This window comes from Drosophila subobscura, chromosome J, assembly GCF_008121235.1.
Source record: "Drosophila subobscura isolate 14011-0131.10 chromosome J, UCBerk_Dsub_1.0, whole genome shotgun sequence".
NCBI lineage: Eukaryota > Metazoa > Arthropoda > Insecta > Diptera > Drosophilidae > Drosophila > Drosophila subobscura.
The window spans coordinates 4,998,034-5,009,883 of NC_048532.1; the positions used below are offsets into that span (position 1 = coordinate 4,998,034).

An 11,850-nucleotide genomic window follows, 5' to 3' on the forward strand; every position below is an offset into this window, starting at 1 on the left:
TAATTTAATTTTGTGTATCGTTGCGTCTCGTTGTGTTGGGTTTTTTACTAAAAGTTTTAACTGATTTTATTGGGGAGCTGGAAAAGCATTTAGAGCGCAGAGTACTTGATGAGTGGAGAATTACTCGTAACTACGGAAAATGTGCGATATTATTTATTCTTATTCCCCTTCATGGCTCAATCGATAGACAGTCATTGTGCTTAAGGTTAGTTAATCGGAGTTAATCTAAGTGTAAATAGTTTTCGGGGTAAAAAATAAGCAATGAAAAGAGACACATGCACAGTTGAAGTGCAAAAGTACCGCAGGGAGGAGGTGAACCCAATCGCTCCCTTAAAGCGAGTTGCCATCATGGGAATGGTTGGGCAGGGCAGTAACTGCGCCCCCATGTACGCACATATAAACATCATCAACGCATAGTGAAAATAATAAACATATACTCGTTTTCCTGGCCATTGTCTTTGGATCTCTGTGGCAGCTTATTATTTCTTTTATTTACATAATGTGGCCCATACAGGCTCGCTGCTGGCCCTCCTTCGCGCTCCTTGCTCAATCTGTCCCTCTTGGAGGCCTGTGTGCAATTTACATAACACGCTAACAAATTTCCCTTTGTTGATCATCTGGGGAATACGCGCTGGTTGGTGTCTGATGGCATGGTGGGGGCGTGGTTTATGTGTGCTTTGTCTTATTTGTTTTTAGACACAAACATTTGGCGGCTTTTATGCGACGGGGAGGGCGGGGAGCGAGGAGGTCGTGAGGTTTGATTGGCCTACTGTGCTGTGTACTCGTAGTTCAGTTCATGGATTTGCTTGATGGGTGGACCATAAAATTAGTGGAGACCGAAAGGGAAGCTGCGGGGGTGGTGGGATGTCTTTATTAATAGCTTAAGGGCTCTGAGGATTAATGGTTGATGTGGCAGCAGATAAAGCAAGGAGCCCCCGCCCAAAGGTGGAAGAGTTTCGCTTCGGGATACATTTTAGAAAAACACAAAATCCCAAACCGAAATACAAAAATATCCTTTGTACATCTCTCTCTCTCTTGTTTGTATTTTCTTTTCTCGGTTTTAGCAGTGTGACCAGAGTGAGGGGCTAAGCGAAAACAAAAACAGGATTTGCCCATTGTGCCGCAAATTGGATTAGGTCAGGGCTGCCTCTGCCTCTGTCTCTGCCTCGGCCTCTGCCTGGGGTGGCTTACACACGCTCCACTGATTGCAGCAGCCACTGCACTGCAACGGGGAATGCAACGAGATGTGGTTTGTGGTATCTGCTTCTGTATCGCTTACATGTCTACTTGACAAGGTCCTTGTTGGGCCGTTTGTTTGATTATTTGCCAGGATAACATCAACACACTCGATTGAGGTCTCCAGCTGCCAACTCTGAGAGACAGAGATTGGGACAATACTCGTACTCTGCTCCCGATTCTGCTCCTTTGCTGTGTTTTCATTGCGTTTTGATTGGATTTTTCTATGGGCCTGCTGTTGCCCCAATTAAGCCTCAACATTTCTGCCTCCCCCTGCCTCCTGCTTCGTGCCTCGTTTTGATATTTTATTGCTGTCGCAATGTTTGCTTATTTTTGACGCCGTCGTCAAACTGCAGTGCGGCATGGCAGCCGCAGAATCGTGCCACCTCCTCCTGTGGCCACCCCAATTTTTGGAAGGACCTTTGTCTGGCTGTCAATATGTCAATTTGATGCTGCTGCCGCTGCCGCTCTGGCTGCTCCTTTTCATGCTTTCTATGACAGAAATTAAGTTGGCATTGTCGTCATTCGTTCTGCGTTCGTTTGCTCTGCGCATTCATTTTCGGTCTCTCGAATTGATTCCACTTCGAATCCCATTCGTTTGCCATTTCTTTTTTTTCGGGGTTTTGATCGCTCGCTGCTCGTTGCTCGGTGGGGTGGTTCGTAGTGCCCTGCCCCTTCCGTATTGCCATTCGATTGCTATTGCGGGCAACATTATATTTTTATTATTAAATGCAATCAGCAATTTGGGCACTTTCCTGGCCCTTTTGTCCCGAACCAGAGCCGCGCAGCTTGATTAGAATTGTTTAGGCAATTAAATTCATATGCCCGATTTTGGTTTTGGATTGGAGAGTTTTCCTATAATTTTTGAGGGAATTTCTGGCAGTCTGCGGGTTTTTTAAGGCGTTGATTATGGTGGCTTAGCGGTGGTACAGCACAGTTGAGAGGGTTGAGAGGGTTGAAAGGGAGTAGAACGGGTTAGGATAGCATGTTATCGTGATCAAACAGGATCGCTTTGAATGATAAGCTAAATATATTTATCGATTGGGTATACACAAATGCTGGGAAAGCATGAAAGGTTGGATAATATCATTGCATAAACAAAAGCATATGTATTTTTGAAAATATGTTTAAAATTCAATTAAGTATCGGATAGCAGACAAACGGACCTAAGACTCGAGAACGTTTTCTATCATTGCAGAGGGTGTGTTCATCTCGAATATCATTCACATGTGACAGACTGCTTCGATGCAGAATCAATGCCAGAATTTAGACAAGCTCTCATTTATTTGTTGAGCTAATTTGTGGGGTCTGAAATGACTCTGTGGTTAGAGAGGTAAGAAATTTCTTCCATAAGAATAGCCTAAGCTTGAAGGCCAAATCCTATATAACAAAGACCTACCACAAAGAGTCACTTCTAAGGGGGCGTGACTGTTTAGCATTCAATTGCAACCGCAAATGAGGGGCAGCAGCTGCAGTTGTTGTTTTTGGTTGAATCGAAACTCAAAGCCAACGAATGTCGGGCTGACAATTTCTGGCAATTTGCAAATAGAAAACATTTAATTGCAAATTGTTAGACGGGCTCCAAAAGAAAACCCTCAAGATCCTACCAGTGTACATAAAGCGGGACAAAAACCGCGGCCCATGTTGGGGAGAGTGGGAGAAAGTGGGCTGCCAGTGTCGAAGGAGGAAAGAAACAGATTGGCCTGACTTAAACGGTGGCCAAGCATAAATCCTTGAGAGCACCATAGTGGCGGGGGTCATGTGGTTTGAGTGGAAGCGGGACGGCAGCAAGGGGGAGCTGGCCACAATTTCCGTTTTCCGGCAGCAGCAGCAGCAGCAGCAGCAACTGCAGCGAAGGCAGCGAAGGCAGCGCCTGCAGCTCAGATTCACTTTTTGCGTACAGTAAACAACTGCAACAACAATGAAACGCAAGTCGAAACATTTTGCGGTTTCTGGGTTGCAGTCACTAGCGCTCCCCCTGCCCCTGCCACTGCCCCTGCCCCAGCAACGCCACCACAACGCATGCATAAATTATTATTTCCTCGTCTCCGCTGGCTGCAACATTCCTCTCTCGATGCTGCTCTCGTTTCACGCTTTGCATACTAGCGCTTCAAGGAAATGGAGTACATGGAATAAGCGATCAGTTTGGCTAGATAAGGGGCAGGGCAGACGGGGAGTGGAGCTGGAGAGGTGCAGCTTGCCAGGGGAATATGATGTAGGATTTTCGAAGGAACCAATGCCGAAAACAGCAGCAGAGTTACTCAATCTATCCCTCCTCTTCGGGAGCTTCAAGTGTATCTCCAAGTTCGTCGTTGAATCAATTGGGCAACTCCTATCTTTGTCTCTGTCTATTACACGCCCTCCCTGCTGCTGCTGCTGCTGTTGCTGTTGCTGTTCTTCCTCTCATCGGTACGTCATGGTTTCGTATGCGAATGACACTTGGAAGTGGTTTGGTTTGGTCTGGTCTGGTAACCCCCCCCCCTGCACTACCATGCACTGCCCTAGCCTTCCCTTTGCTTTGCTGTCTTTTGGCTCTGCAAGTGCCACGCCCACGCTGGTCGCGAGTACATGCAACAACAACAACAACAACAAATGAACATATTTTTGAACGTTTTTGTTTTGCATTTTTATTACACGCACACACACACATAAACAAACACTCGAACACACATGAAGAAAAATTCGTTTTGCGGTTTTTATCACACGGAACAGCTTCTCCCACAAGCACTCCGCTCTCTCCCGCTCACTCTCTCTCTCTCTCTCTCTCTCTCTTTCCCTCTCTTTCTGTCTGCCGAAAACTGCTTTAATTGGAGTCGATGGCGTTATTTATATAAATGTTTGCCATTTCTCTTCGTTCGCCCCGTTTGCATTTCATTTTTTTGGCAGTTTAAATTGTAGGCGGCATGTGATATATTGGCCATTCGGCTGGGGTCCTTCGGATCGAGGGACTCTGTGCTCTGTCCGTTGGTTGGGGGGGGAGGGTATGGATACTGGGCTCCGAGTACGAGCTGCTGGTCTGCTGACCTTGTTCTGTACATAATTTTCAGACAGTTTGGTCAGTTGGTTGAAAGTGGTTTATGGCATGTTGAAAGTTAAAGAAACTTATTGGGGAGCACACACCAACAAAACAGATTCAAGAGCACCATGCGGGTGACCCATAAAGATGTGGCATAGGAACCCCTTCAGAAAGGGAAGATACCATACAATTTTGGGGACAGATTGTAGTATTTGAAGTAAGTAAAAATCACAAAATATATCAGCATGCATAGTATGATCCATTAGTTACAGCAACTAAAACACTCCACCACCTGGCAGAGCGTGGCCAATCCTCCCACATCCTGGCACATCCACCACTTGCGGCGGCTCTCAATGACCTCCAGGAATGCTTGGCCAATGTCAAGAGTACCTGGCAGAGTAGACGCTGTTCCATGTGCGCGTAGGAGGCCCATTAGCTCCTTTCAAAGCGGTGGGGAGGGGAAGGGAAGGCGAGCAAGTGAAGCCAGCCATAAAACGTGAAATCACATACAAAACGCATTTAACGCCCCACATCGAAAAAAAGAAGAGAGAAAAAACATTTTTGGTTTTAATTAAAGAGGAGCCGCAGAACAGGAACAGAAACAGAACGAAAGAATGAAGGAAGAAATGTATCCCGAAGATATTTTAATTTAATGTTAGCTGGAGAGACGCGGTAAGTACTTCCGTTTACAGCTAGACGTGCCCCTGCTGCACATGTGTGTGGAGAGCTCCAGCTCCAGCTCCAGCTCCAGCTTCGGCTCCAATGTCAATGCCACACGGAAACAACAGCCACAACAAATTCCCGACTCAATTTCAGAAAATGATTTAACGACTCCATTTGAGCATGAAATTGCAAGGAAGTACAGCGCGAACAGGGTGCCCGAGTGCCCGGGTGTCCTGGTGTCCCCTCTTTGGGCTTATTTTGAGTCGAGTGTTTTAAATGGGGAGCAACAAAAAGAATACAACAAAAAATACGCATATAAAACAAGAAGGGAAGGTTCTACGTCCTTGGTCCTAGGACAAAAGCCATTCCAGCGGCCGAAGCGGCTGAAGCGGCGACCGTGGCAACTTTATCACTAAGTGGGAAAATCTGTAGGATTTTTTAAGTGCTGCTGCTGCATATGGGGGAAAGGGCATGAGAGGAACAGAGGACAGAAAGACACAAGGAGACAGTTCCCTATTGTCCTGCGATAACTCCCCGTTTCAAGTTCGTGTCTAGCAAAAGGACCTCTGTACGTACCACGTACCCATGTCTGTACCCGTTCCCGCTCCAATTTGGTTTTGTTGTTTTCAAGGTGTGCTAAGGAGGCGTTTGTACCAAACAATTTTCATTTACTTTGCGTTTTTAATCATGGTTAAAGGATATGTCAGGCAAACGCTCGTTATTATATAGACAAGACAAAACGAGACGAGCTGTCTATCCGTCTGGCAGGATGTCAACGCAAATTCAAGTGAAATGATGCACAAGGCAGCAAAAGAGGAGGAAATAAGAGAGACAAGAAAAAGGATTGCTACCGGATGAATGCACTTCATTTGAAGTAGAAGTAGAAGTAGAAGTAGAATACAAGGAATGCAATGCTCATTGTTAGTCAGTGCCATTGGACAGGGGCATGAGCGTACACAGAAGGCAGCGCCCAAGTCAAGCCCAAAAGGATTACAGACGTCGACGGGGTGTGTACTTGTGCTGTCGATTTTCTCCATATCCATCATAACCATTGATGATCATGTTTTGGCATTTTTGTGGCTTACCCTAAAAGGGTTTCACTCCTGAGGGATTGAAGTTCTAGGGAAAAGGCTGAAAGAAACTTCAGCGGCAGCATTGAGGGAGGTTTTGGCACACCAACAAGGCAGAGACTTGAATATGTGGAAGATTTAAAATTTCTTTGAATGCAGAGAGAAGTCTTCGTCACCCACTCATAGTCCAAATAAATTCACCCATATTTTAGTTAAATAATTATAGTTTTAAATAAACAAATTCTTATGAAAATATACAAAATTTGATATGTTATTTGGTCGATGATTGATTTGCTTGACAAATGTTGGACAGTACATCAAGGACCTACCTTCCATGAAGGCAAGCCCATAAATACATCATCTCCTTGGCTGAATAAGACATCGAGAAATAATCTATGCATTCTCGGATGCACTATCTGCGATAGGGACACTGAGTGACACCCATTGTTGCCCCTCGATACTGATCGTTCAAGCGAAAAAGTAGCGGGAAAGGATTATGCGGCTTAGGGGTGTGCGCCCCTATGCCTGATTCCGATGATGTTTTGCCATACACTCCCAGATATGTTTTGTTTGGCATGCAGTCAAAGGTTAGTCAAACGCGGAACAATGGCTGGCAGAAAGATTCTGAGGAAAACCACAGATAGCGGTACATCATCACCAGAACACAGACCTCCAGCTGGTTTTCCCTGCCAACGATGATGAAGTTGTTAGCTCCAACTTTGAAGACGCCGCCAAAAGAGAGAGAGAAAGAGAGAGTCCGGGAGTCATTAATTTTGGGCTGGAAAGAGAACTTTCAACAAGTTGTTGTCGCCGTCGCCGTTGGTCAGGGTCGAGGTGGATGTTCTCACCTATGGCTCCCAGCTCTCCTCGTTTGCCTTTCCTCGTTCTCACAGAAGCGGAGCAAAGACAGAACAGAACTGAGGCTAGGTACACATGCATTTCTATCTAATTAAAACAGGTGTTTTAATTATTGCAGCCATTTAATTTTCCCTCGATGTATGCATGTTTTTCTCCGTGTTTCCTTTTGGCCCATAAATGCCGACAGTCGGTCTGGCCGCCGCCTGCCTGCCTGCCCACTTGGCACATTTTACGAGCCTCGAGCCGGCCTCAAAGACCATTAAAAAGTGTTGCACTTTCCGCACCCCAAGTTGCTCATTAGGTGAGAGGAGCTACACATACGATAGCTCATGCCGTGCTCTAGATATGATGAATTTTGTTTTCTGTTTATTAGACTCGTAAAAATGGCAAGCACTGGGGAGGGAGGAGGGTCGGTCCCCTGGTTCTTTATTACTTTGTTTAACCATTTTTTATTGCAATTAGATGGAGGGGAAATGGCTTTAGAACTTTTTGTTTTCCTATCTGCCACTGACACTGACATTGCCACTGCCACTGCCATTGTGTTAATTAGAAGCCAAATGTTTTCTGACAACATTTCCTGTGAGCTTTTGTGGCTCTAAAAGCCAAGGGTTTAAAGCGAATTTGAGGGACTTACTGTATGTGGATGGTGTATGTTTAGTTTGTTAATTAGAGGATTAAACATATAAAATATTTCTGAATAATGGCAATCTCTTTAAGCAATTTCTATGAGAATTCCAAGTAAAATTCGCTGATATTTTTTAGTTGTTTTGTTTTCGTGTAATTAACTACCATTATTATGGAAGTGCATTATCAGTCTTTAATTAAATTCAGTTCTCGTTCTTCCTCAACCTACAGCAATAATCAATTAAAGTTGAAGAAGAAGTTAAAGAAATTCCTCCTGCAATCGATTAGACAATCGATTGAACTCCATTTAATAACTACTTATGTACTTCTGTGCATTCCATTAACTCATCTTTCCTGTTGACATAACAATAGCCAACCCTCAACCCTTTCTCCAACTCATCATCATTCAATAATTATGGAAAATATACTTTTTATAGAGCAGAAAATTCCACACATTTCTGTAATTACACTGTCAGGGTGCAAGGGGGCAAGCTCAATCAGTTGTTATTTTTCCTGGTCCTAATCAATTTTTGAATTAAATAACACAACGAGAAGCAACACTTTGAAATACCATTACCATTTCATACTTAATCAGGTAATAATAACATAAATTAAATAAACAACAACAGCCAAATAGGAACGAGAAAGAGGGGGAAGAAGAGAGTTGTATTTTCTTAAAGGTGAAATGAAGGTGCAAGAGCATCGATGATGTGTGTTAAATTTCACGCGTTACATTTAAGTCATCTCCTCGTAAACAGCTGCTCCCAGGTCCCAGTCCCAATCCCAGTACCCGATTCCGATCCCCGATAAGCCAGAATATTGCAAGTTCATTATACAAACACCAATCAAACATCGAAGACATGGAGGAAAGAGAGCTGGGAGGGAAATATTGGTGGCGGAACAGGTATGAAAATCCAATTAAAGCCGTCAGCCAAATCGGCCGCAACAGTTGTTGGGCCGAAAGGGAAAAACTGCAACCTCACCGCACACTTCTTACTCAATTAGAACAGAAAATTCAAGGGAAATAGATGTCTGTGTGTGTGTGTGTGTGTGTGTGAGCAAACAAAAATATATTACAAGAAAGTATACGAGAATCGGTGGAAACGTAGGCAGGCAGACCACAACTCTGGCACTGGGGCTTGACTCCTGCCATGTCGATTTTTCCTCCTAAAAGGCTTGAGTTGATTTTCAAGTGGCCCGGCAACTGTGGCACTTGAAATGTGTGTTTCTTTCTTTCGCATTCTTCACCTGTCAAGGTACGGCAGTAGTCGGACGCTTCTCGGACTCCGACTTTGAGTAGAACTCCACAGAGCTGCGGAGCAACAGAGCTACAGAGCTCCAGGAAAGTGCAATAAGAACGTCTAAAACCTCACACTTCAAAACTTTAGCCGAAACATCAAAGTTGACGTACACAATGGCCATTGATGTGATACAACTCGAGTGCAAAGAAAACAAAACTCGAAACCCTAGCGGTGGTAGTAGTCAGTCTTGTGCCGGCAGCCTCCACATCTGTGTGGAGAGACGGAGGCGGGGGCGGAGGAACCTCACCACACAGATACACAGACTTCGGTCGTCTTCGTTGGCGGTGGCTTCAATGTTGTGTCGTCAGCCTCAACAAGCGTAAAATATTCTCAGAAATGCAACAACTTTGGCTACGGCTTCAGCAGCAGCGACAGCAGCAGCCTTTTGGCAACATTTCGACAGGGACAGGAGCGCTGGCGGCCCAACTGGGGGCACAGAAAAGTAAAGGAAAGGCACATCCTTAATTCGAGACAACATTTTAATGGATTGGCAATGATTTCCTCCTACAGGTTCCGATTAAGTCCGGTGGCCGACAATAACTTTCCTTGGGAGCCGCCTGGCTTTACGCTGTACGTGGGCCTGATAATGATAAAGGTAATCACCAGATTTTCATCCACGTTCATGATGGCCCCCGCATTGTCGAATTGCCCGGCGTAGTTCGGGGCCGAGAAGATGGTGATCAGCTGGCGGGAGAAGAAATCGTAGCCATCCTCCACCACCTGATGGGCTCGAACAATCAGGTCGACCTTCATGCGCTTGCAGAATAGATTCACAACGTCATGCCCGAAAGTGTAGCTCACACCGCGCTCATTCTCGCCCCAACCCCTGGTCTTTTCATCCGGATCGGACCACAAAAGGTCGCACACGAGTCCCACATCGGGCACCTCCAACGGCCGCTCCACTTCCGCTATGTCGTTCAGGCAGGTCATTCTCGGACTAATGCCTCCGTGCGCGCAGAATATCTTCTTCCCCACAACGGCCGCCAGGGGCATGCAGTCGTAGGCGGAGACAAAACTCCTGAAAAGATTGACGGAATATCGCCGCTTGCACTCGTCGAAGAACCCGTAGATGCGGTTCATTTTGGCGCACTCGTGATTGCCGCGGACCAGATACATGTTCTTCGGATACCGCACCTTGTAGGCCAACAGCAGGGTAAGGGTCTCCACGGACAGCTTGCCACGGTCCACATAGTCGCCCAGAAAGAGGTACCTATAGTAATGCTTAGAGATGATATTTGTGGAATTTAGGACTTGGACTTACGTTTCTTTTGGTACATGTCCGCCCAAGTGAAAGATCCTCAAGAGATCGGAGAACTGTCCATGGATGTCGCCGCAGATCTTTATCGGTGGCTTCAGCCGCAGTAGGCTCTCCTCCTCCAGGAGAGACCTACGGGCATAATAGCAGACGAATCGGATCTGATTCTCGGGCAATTGCAAGCCGTTTTGGGGATTGTCACATTTGATCAATCGATCGATTATGGAATCCATATTGCTATGTAATACTGCGTCCTCATTGTGGGCCCACACCCGAATTTGGATTGCTCATATTTGTGGCAAGAATTTTGAAATTTACACAAAATTAAAATGAAAATGTTCGGGCCTCTTCGTGTGACTTCTGTTGCTGTGGGCTCTGTGGCGACCTCATTCCCACATTAACCGCTACCGTTTCATTACCAAATTTCTTCTTCCTGCATTAGAACAACATTCGATGGACGACAACAAGATTGCCAACGACAGCACGATGCAGACTTTGTCCCCCAGACCACATCCACATCCACAGTCAGAGTCAGCCCAAGTCCGTTCTATTCCGTTTCTATCGCATCTATCGGAGGAGCACTTAACATTTTCGGCTCTGGTTGCATGTTTCGTCGTGTGCTGAATGTTGCATAAATAAAGCGCAGATCACACGCAAACAAAGCTGAAGCTGAAGCTACCAGCTACAGCAGCCGTAACTGAAGCAGCAGCAGCAGCAGCAGCCTCCACCACAACGGACTCTGACACGGACACGGACACGGACAACATCAAAGTGTTGACTTGACATTTTGAACGACATTTTAACCTGTTTAGCAAAAGCGTCCGAAAGCTGAATCGAAGCCTTTCTGGCCAGAACCCGAGCTGTAGTATCTGGAGCCGGAGCTGAAACAAACCAAATCAAACAAGCGTAGCCAAAGCCAAGTCAGCGTGCCATGGCAGTTGGTCGCATCATAGCCAGAGGTTTAGCCGGGCAATGGCCAGGGTTACGAGTGGGGAGGTGGGAACTGTATGGCTATGGGTATGGGTATGGGTATGGGATGGGATGGGGCAAATGAAACCAGCGAAGCAAACAACATGCTATGCTGCAATCCGAATGACTGCACGCTGTTTGTCAATGCCCTTTCCCTGGCGCAACACACACCGCAGAGCCATCAAGCCAGAGCCAGCACTGACCCATTCACTGACCATTAGACGGTGTCCAAGCAAGCTCTGTGGGTGCCAGGGAGCTGTAATAGGTGCTACTAGCAGGAGGTTAAAAAGGTTTCATCATCAAACTGAATTCAGACAAGTTTTCTTTACCAAAACCAAATTTCAGGGTGCAGAAATTAATTTATAATAATTATGACTGATATTTTTCAGCATATTTTATCGATTACTGTTTGAATATTTAGTTAGTGCTAGGAGTTTTACATTAAATGGAAATGGACAAAACTTAAATGAAATATCCCTGATAATCTTTAAGTTTTTTCTTAGTTCTGGCCCAAAACTTAGTTCAACCGATTAGGGTATTTCCAGTGTGCTTTATGTGTGAGTATGTGGCACCACCGTTTACCTTGTTCTCACTGCTGCCACTGCCACTGCCGCTGCCGCTGCTGTATTCTAGTGATGATGACGCCGATTCGTTTTGGGGCATGTTGTTGACTCGCCTGGCTGGATGGGGCTGTGCGGATGTTGGCCTGGTTGCTGGGCTGGCTGGCTGGTTGTGTTTGAGCTGTTGTTAATTTTCCTAAAATCAAAGCACAAAATTCACAGGAAATGTAAAGCCGTTTGGTGGTAATTCCAAACACGACGACACAACTGAAACTGGAACACAGTTTACAAGAAATTG

At 45.6% G+C, this 11,850-nt stretch overlaps 1 protein-coding gene across 1 annotated transcript; it reads right to left on the reverse strand.

Annotated features, from left to right (window-relative positions):
- Positions 1-9,258: 9,258 nt before the first annotated feature.
- Positions 9,259-10,305, reverse strand: LOC117894607 (serine/threonine-protein phosphatase PP1-2-like). Its single transcript, XM_034801758.1, is given in 3 exon segments — positions 9,259-9,353; positions 9,356-9,978; positions 10,030-10,305. Coding segments are annotated over 3 exon segments (918 nt in total). The 5' UTR covers positions 10,257-10,305; the 3' UTR covers positions 9,259-9,285.
- Positions 10,306-11,850: the final 1,545 nt, after the last annotated feature.